At 42.3% G+C, this 6,910-nt stretch overlaps 1 protein-coding gene across 2 annotated transcripts in view; it reads right to left on the reverse strand.

Annotated features, from left to right (window-relative positions):
- cdca7a (cell division cycle associated 7a) overlaps window positions 1-6,298 on the reverse strand; it is a 28,814-nt gene extending 22,516 nt beyond the window's left edge. For both annotated transcript variants that reach the window (XM_028806281.2, XM_051930673.1), the window contains exon 1: window positions 5,893-6,298. In XM_028806281.2, coding sequence (XP_028662114.2) covers window positions 5,893-5,946 — 54 coding nt within the window. In that variant the 5' untranslated portion in view covers window positions 5,947-6,298. The remainder of the gene's footprint in view (window positions 1-5,892) is intronic.
- Window positions 6,299-6,910: the final 612 nt, after the last annotated feature.

The following is a 6,910-nucleotide window of genomic DNA, read 5'->3' on the forward strand; positions in this document are numbered from 1 at the left end:
ACATACACACACACACAAACTCCACACAGTCACTTGGTTCAAACTTGGGACACTGGAAATTGTAAAATTGCACAATTAGTAAAGTGTGCCCAGCAATAGACAGACGTCCTGTCCAAAGCGGACGCCTACACTGCACATACCGATGCCTAAATAAGCCCCTTACTCTGGAACTAGATGAAGCGGGTTTGTGAATTTTATGTTGAATTGGAGTAAAAGGACACCCAACATAAGCACCCCTAGTGTTTGACTAACTACTTGTCGTTTATTTACATTGCAAGTTATCTTGCCTTGATTTGGGCGGCGCACTGCTTCAGTTTCACTCCCATCTGCAGTACCATGCAGTGTAGCAGTGGGCAGTGTACTTGTTCTCCCCAGGTTCAACTGCACTCCCTTACACAATCCAAAGCCATGTTATTACACTGTTTCAGGGTGAAAATAACTAATTCGATAGTGCATGTAACCTCCACCTTTAAAAACCATAAAATTTAGGCCACAATTCAATTTATAATGCCTGCCAGTCTCAAACCCTTAAAGCAAAGAGCTCTGACGAGGATACCCGCGTACCGTACGGCCCACTCATATACTCACTCATACAGGGGCTAATTTGGTGTTGGCAATCAACCTAATCTGCACATCTTCTGGAAAGACACCTGGGAAAGGAGCGAACTCCACATACACTACCACCCGGGCACAGGATTCAGACCCATGCAGCTATATCAACGATGTAGCAGCTGTACCCACTGCATTACCAGCCCACCTCATTCGTAATGTGTTCTTCTAAAATTGCTTGCATTTGTTGTTTTCTCTAAAAGCACATGATAACAAATTAAAGATAAAACCTAACAAGAAGAGAGGCAAATCTGAAGAGGAAGGAGAACTGTGAGCACCTGCAACTTCAGGGCTAAGCAGCGCAATTTGAAACCACTAAGCTGGCAAGCTGCCCCTCACTGCAAGTCTCCTGCTTGTTGCAAACATCTGTATGAATGTGAAACAAAAGGTGGAGGCCTGGAAAACAAAATGAGCTTAACTGTAAAAACAGCCTGCTCTCAATGTGTTGATTTAGGGCTCTCACCAGCTACTACACAGCACCCCTGGCCAAATGTGTGCCACCCACTGCACTTTAAAACACTGCTAAAAACCCATTATTTTAACGTGGCTTTCTCATAGCCTCATTTTAATTTAACCCTGATATTCTGTATATGCATTTAATTATCTTTTTTTTTTGTGGCTCTGCAATTTGTACTAACCCCTACTTTCTCTGCTGTTCTTTTTCCGGTTTTCTGTGCTGCTCATCTGTGCCACCCCCCCCCCACCGGATCAAAGCACCGTGCAGTCCCTACATTGATGGATTGAAGGCCAGAGGTCCACATGGCCATCATAGTCTAATTCTTCCACGTGGAGCCTACGAGGACTGATTGAGGTCATTTATGTTAAGTAAAATGCCTAGTGGGGACTTGGTCGTGTGGCCTCTGAACTAGGGATGCACCGATAACACTTTTTTGGAAAACGAGTACGAGTACTTGCATTTCAGTACTCGACGATACCGAGTACTTAATAAAAACATGATTTAAATTTACAGGTAACAGCTTTAGTCATATAATTTAACAAAAAAAACAAGAAACTCTCGTCTATCCACTGGGAGGTTAGGCTAATTAGCGACACGGGGCTAACACTGTCCAAATATCCGTGGTGAAACTAAACGCAGAGGAGGCTTGCAGTAGGCTGTGGTTATGTTTTTTCATGGAGTCGTGTGGTTTAGGCAGCTCCGTGTCAGTCATGTAGCCGCGGCTTGGGACATCATATCTGGGCTCCAGAACATGGAGGAGACGCAGGAATCCCACATTTTCTACCTCCGAGAGTGGCTGGTCACTCAATGCAATGTACTCGATAATTGCCTGTGTTATTTTCACAGCACGTGGATTGTCTCTGGACATTTTCTCTCGTCTTGCAAGAGTTTGCTGCAGCGTGGGTTGTGTTGGTTTAGAAGCGTGGGTAAACTCTTTGTACTCGTTGTCGTGTTGGGATTTTAGGTGCTTGATTAAATTACTTGAGTTAAATGCGCTACCTTTTGAGCCTTCTCTGGACAATTTCGCTGAGCACAATTTGCAGTCCGCCTTTGTTTTGTCGTCTTCATTCACTTTGAAATAGTTCCACACGGCTGACATGTCTCGCCTCGCCTTCTCCCCGCTCTGAGCTGCAGCCGGGGCCTGGGGGCGGGCACTCGGCGCCTGTGATTAACCCCTTACACGCCGCTCAAACATAGACATTTCTCAGACCGTGGTATCGGTCCCCGGTATCGGGGGACTTTTAACGAGTACGAGTACTTTAGAAAATGTGATATCGAGGCCGATACCAGATACCCGTTTTGGTATCGGTGCATCCCTACTCTGAACCCCTGCAGATTTTGTTTTTTTTTCCTTCTCCAGCCATCTGGACTTTTTTTTTCTGTCCTGCCTGACCATTGGACCTTATTTTTATTCTGTGTTAATTAGTATTTCCTAATTTTATTTTTATAGTTTATCTCCCCCCCCCCCTTTCTTTTTCCTGTAAAGCACTTTGAGCTACATCATTTGTATGAATACGTGCTCTAGAAATAATGGTTGTTGCTTACGGACACTTTGTAAATACAATGGATTTGGGGTTTGTGTAGAGGAATTATAGAATGATAAATAATCATTCAATGATGGATAAAAGTGCTTAATTATGATATTCTTTGAAGCAACAGGTTGTTAAAATCAGTGAAAAGTATCAGTTCACTGTTGGGTCTGCCATACTAAAGCTTTCTTCACCACCATAGTCATTCAAGATGGACATCTTTAACATATGCACCTGCTGCTCAGTTACTTGAAGTGCTTTTCAAAATGTTCCTATTTCTAAAGATTATTTGCCCCCAAAATATTCTGCCTTTGATGGAAATTCTCCCTTCCATCTTTTTATTCCTAAAGAGTTACTCCTCTGGGCTTGGTGTTAAAATACTACAGTAATTACACTGCTAACACGCCCATGTAGAAGACCCCTTCCATATACAGTGAAAGTCAACATTTGACAAAATTACAGACATTTTGGAGCACACAGTCATACTCCAGCACCCCCCCCCCCACCATTTTTTGCTACCTTCTTACGCACTGAATGAGAAGCTCAAAATTTCACCAGGAGACATTTTCGACAGTAGTCTTCGGCCTGTTGTGCCAACTGCCGTTCTCATGGCTGTCTACCACTTATTCAGGCAGCTTATGAGTGCAACTTCCAGAAGAAACTGGAACAAACTCAAACATGAGTAAAGTAAAGACAAGGGTATCAAACTACAGACTAAGAGGCTGGCAGGACAATTCCCACCTCTGACTCGTCATAGGAGTGGGACGTGGGGACAAAAGAAAGAAAAAAAAAAGTGGTTACCAATTCATCTGCCTCCTGTATGTCATATCAAGCCTCACGGAGGGGAGGCTGGTGGCATGGCCGATTGAATAGGGCACAAGAACATGAAGTGCCCCCTCCTTCGACTCACTACAGTGCCCAGGTGGATAATGACATCCAGTGGCTAGGGTCTTAAGGCAGTTTTTTTTTTTTTTTTCCACTCGTATTAAATGTGTTTTGCCAAATCATAAGATATTCAGTTACTTTGCTTCAATCTCCAGATAGTTCTGGAGAGTTAAACACAGCAAACTTTCCAGCAAATCAGAAATAACAAAGAACGCCCAGCGGGCACATCAAAAACTTCTTTCACTGGGCAGAAAGTTTTTTATTTTCTAAAACTGGGAAAATTGTCATGAATGATAGGCAAGAGCTGCACTTTTACATTGGAATGTTTATGACAATATGGTTTCTTAACCAAGCACAGCACTGTGAGCAGAAAGTCTCTTACCAGATAAAATGCGACACTTTACATGCTACAGAAATGCCATGTTACACCTGGCGACCCTACAGCAAGGTACACAGGGGGCATAAAGTAATAAACTTCAATTTCATTCAGAGAGTAGACATATCGGGTGAATTTAAATTTCACTGTATAATGTTGCCGGTTTAAATCGGCAGGAGCCTGAACGTCACTTCTATTTATGTGATCCCAAATCACACATGTACAGTACAGTCTTTAAACCTGTAAATATTTGTTAAAAATCTTCACGAGGTAGTGTCTAATTCACAATCATTACATAGTATCAAATCTAATGCACCGCCAGTTGCCAGCATCATGCGATCACATTGACAGGCTTGTGCACATCACTTTGGAGGTTTAAGATTAGGAGGATTGATTGTTGGCCTCAAAGGACGTTTATTCCTCACCCGCTCCGTATGTGTTCAGTGCGATCTACCCGATTTCAAGCGAATCCAAACATTTTTTATTTTTAAGCCAATCAACTGCTTTTCTAATAAGAGAGGGGGGGGGACTGACCCCGAGGCTTAATCAGGTGCCAGGATTGTTCTGATCGACTGGTACTTGTGTGAGATGTTACTGGCAAAAGTTTTTGGAAGCATGTATTTATTTTTATAAAGTGATTACCTAAAATGACCAGTAGAAATGCTTCCCAGAATGCACAGTGGTTAGATCAGTCCCATGACAGATCACATCCATCATGTGCGAACCACTCCAGGGTTCACTTGGCACAGCATCAAGACCACCATTTTAACAGGGTCTTACTAAGTTTGGTTCACATCAGAGTGTGGCTGATGTGTTCATATTTACCAAAATGAACTGCACTACGGGGGCAATCACCCCAGGTGTGAAAACATCTTCAGAACAACAACCACAAGGCTTGGCGAGCTGACTGCACACTGTAAGGATGTCAGTTCAATTCCCGCCTTAAATGCACTCTCTGGTTGATGAAACTAAGCAGGATAAATGAAGAGCAAAGCACAAGATCAGCACCAGTGTGCCACTCTGGCTAAGTCACTCACCCAACTGCTGTTCAAACTGTGCCATTGATAAGTGCCAGAGAGTTCCTGCAAAGCAACTTTAAATACAGTTAAATGCAGGAAGGCACAATAATTACATTTCTATATAGGACACTCGCCGGAGACAGGTGAAGCGCACATTTTACAATTACAAATTAAATCACTATATGTACATGGACAGACATGTAGATACAAAAATAACGCGCTTTAAACTAAAACCCTGTGCTTCCTGCCATTGCTGACCATCGACAAAAACAAGCATCCTGGTTTATAAAAGAGTATGTTTAAAGGCGGGGAATGAGTTAAGATCACTAGTTTTGGGAAAACTAAACACTGGACCAAGGGGACATCAGAAGGACGAGGCCAGCGCTAACCTGCAACGCCTCTCCGCATACCGATTGTAGAATCAGACAGATCAACACTCAGCTCTTGATACCTTTCCATGGCTACACTTACATATTTTCTTTATAGGAATTGGCGTCTAGAGTTCCATCACCGCCACAAAAAGCTTTTAATTAGCACAGAACCCTGCTTGATCCAAGTACGTGCACGCGCCATCCGGACAGGGCAGCTCTGCACCGAATTTAACCATCTTTGCGTGCGCCTCGTCCAGAGTTGATTCTGGCGTTATCGTTAACTACTGCCAAAGCAGGTTAAATGGAACTGAAAAGGAAGCCGGTGGACGTGTCCCATGTTGCGTTCCGAGTTCTGTAGCGACCGAATACATCATAGAGACGCGTTTGCGCCTGCGCGCCACGTGCTTTTCTGCAGACTTTTAGGACGCAAAGTCCCACTTTTCACTATTTTTATTGTGAGTACTTAAAATTAAAATGGAAACACCTCCCTGAAGGCTACGGTTACCTGATGCTATGCATGCAACACAGTCTGCATTTGTCCCTCTATACGTATTGACGCGTTCACTTGCACATGCATTGCATTTTCTAAACAGTCCCTCAGCTTGCACCTAATCTGCTTTATTCACAAAGTTGCACGTCGTCTTACCTTTGCTCTGAAAAGGTGTGGAGAAGCTTGCATTTGAGAAAGAATGAAATCCATTTTCGTTACTTCTTTCCTGCTGAAACCCACCACACCGAGAAGCAGCAGCAACGACACTCCTGAGTGAATGCGGAGTGTTGGCGGGCTTAACGACTTCAAGCCCCAGCGTGGAGCAGGCGGGGTCACGAGCGGCTTTCGCGCGTTTTGAGGACGGCCCTCGCAGGTATACGAACTTGGGAATTTGTATCTAATCGCTTTTTGTGAACAATGTTTTCATATTTAAACCTGTACAAATTTCAGATATACTACTATTTCCAAAAAGTGAGCGTTTAATAAGTTTATTAAAATTTTAAATAAATTAACGCAATGAATCAGCTAATTCTGTATCAATAGCTGCGAGGACCTGGTGAGTGGCGCCAGTTTAAGTGAGAGGTATCGCGGCAGCCGACCTCGGGCTATTTTACATAAAGGGCGTGGGCGTGGCAATGTCCATGTACAGTACAGTACTTTCAGAACGTATTGAAGTTTCCTTCACTTTTTTACACATTTCGCATGCTGCAGCCTTGTGATAAAATCATTTTATGGCAGGCAAAATGAACATTTAAGATATATCTAAAATGCAATTTACTTTTTAAGATATCTGAAAATCGTTTTGAATGTGAATTTCCCATTGGGATTAATAAAGTATCTATCTATCTATCTATCTATCTATCTATCTATCTATCTATCTATCTATCTATCTATCTATCTATCTCTTATTAAAAAACGTTCCTTAACGTTTTAATATATCTGCAGTAAATTTTCAGACATCTAAAATACATTTCAAAATATCTCAAATACATTTTCAGATATATCAGAGTAAAAACGCGTGCATTTCAATATATCTCAAGTTAATGTTCAGATATCTTAAATTGACCTTGCATGCATTTAAGGTATCTCAAAATCACTTTTCTGTAAAATTGCCTATTCTTTCAATGGGGGCGACCTGTTTATTATAAGATATCTTGAAATATATTAGAGATAT

Source organism: Erpetoichthys calabaricus, chromosome 8, assembly GCF_900747795.2.
Source record: "Erpetoichthys calabaricus chromosome 8, fErpCal1.3, whole genome shotgun sequence".
Classification (NCBI taxonomy): Eukaryota; Metazoa; Chordata; class Cladistia; order Polypteriformes; family Polypteridae; genus Erpetoichthys; species Erpetoichthys calabaricus.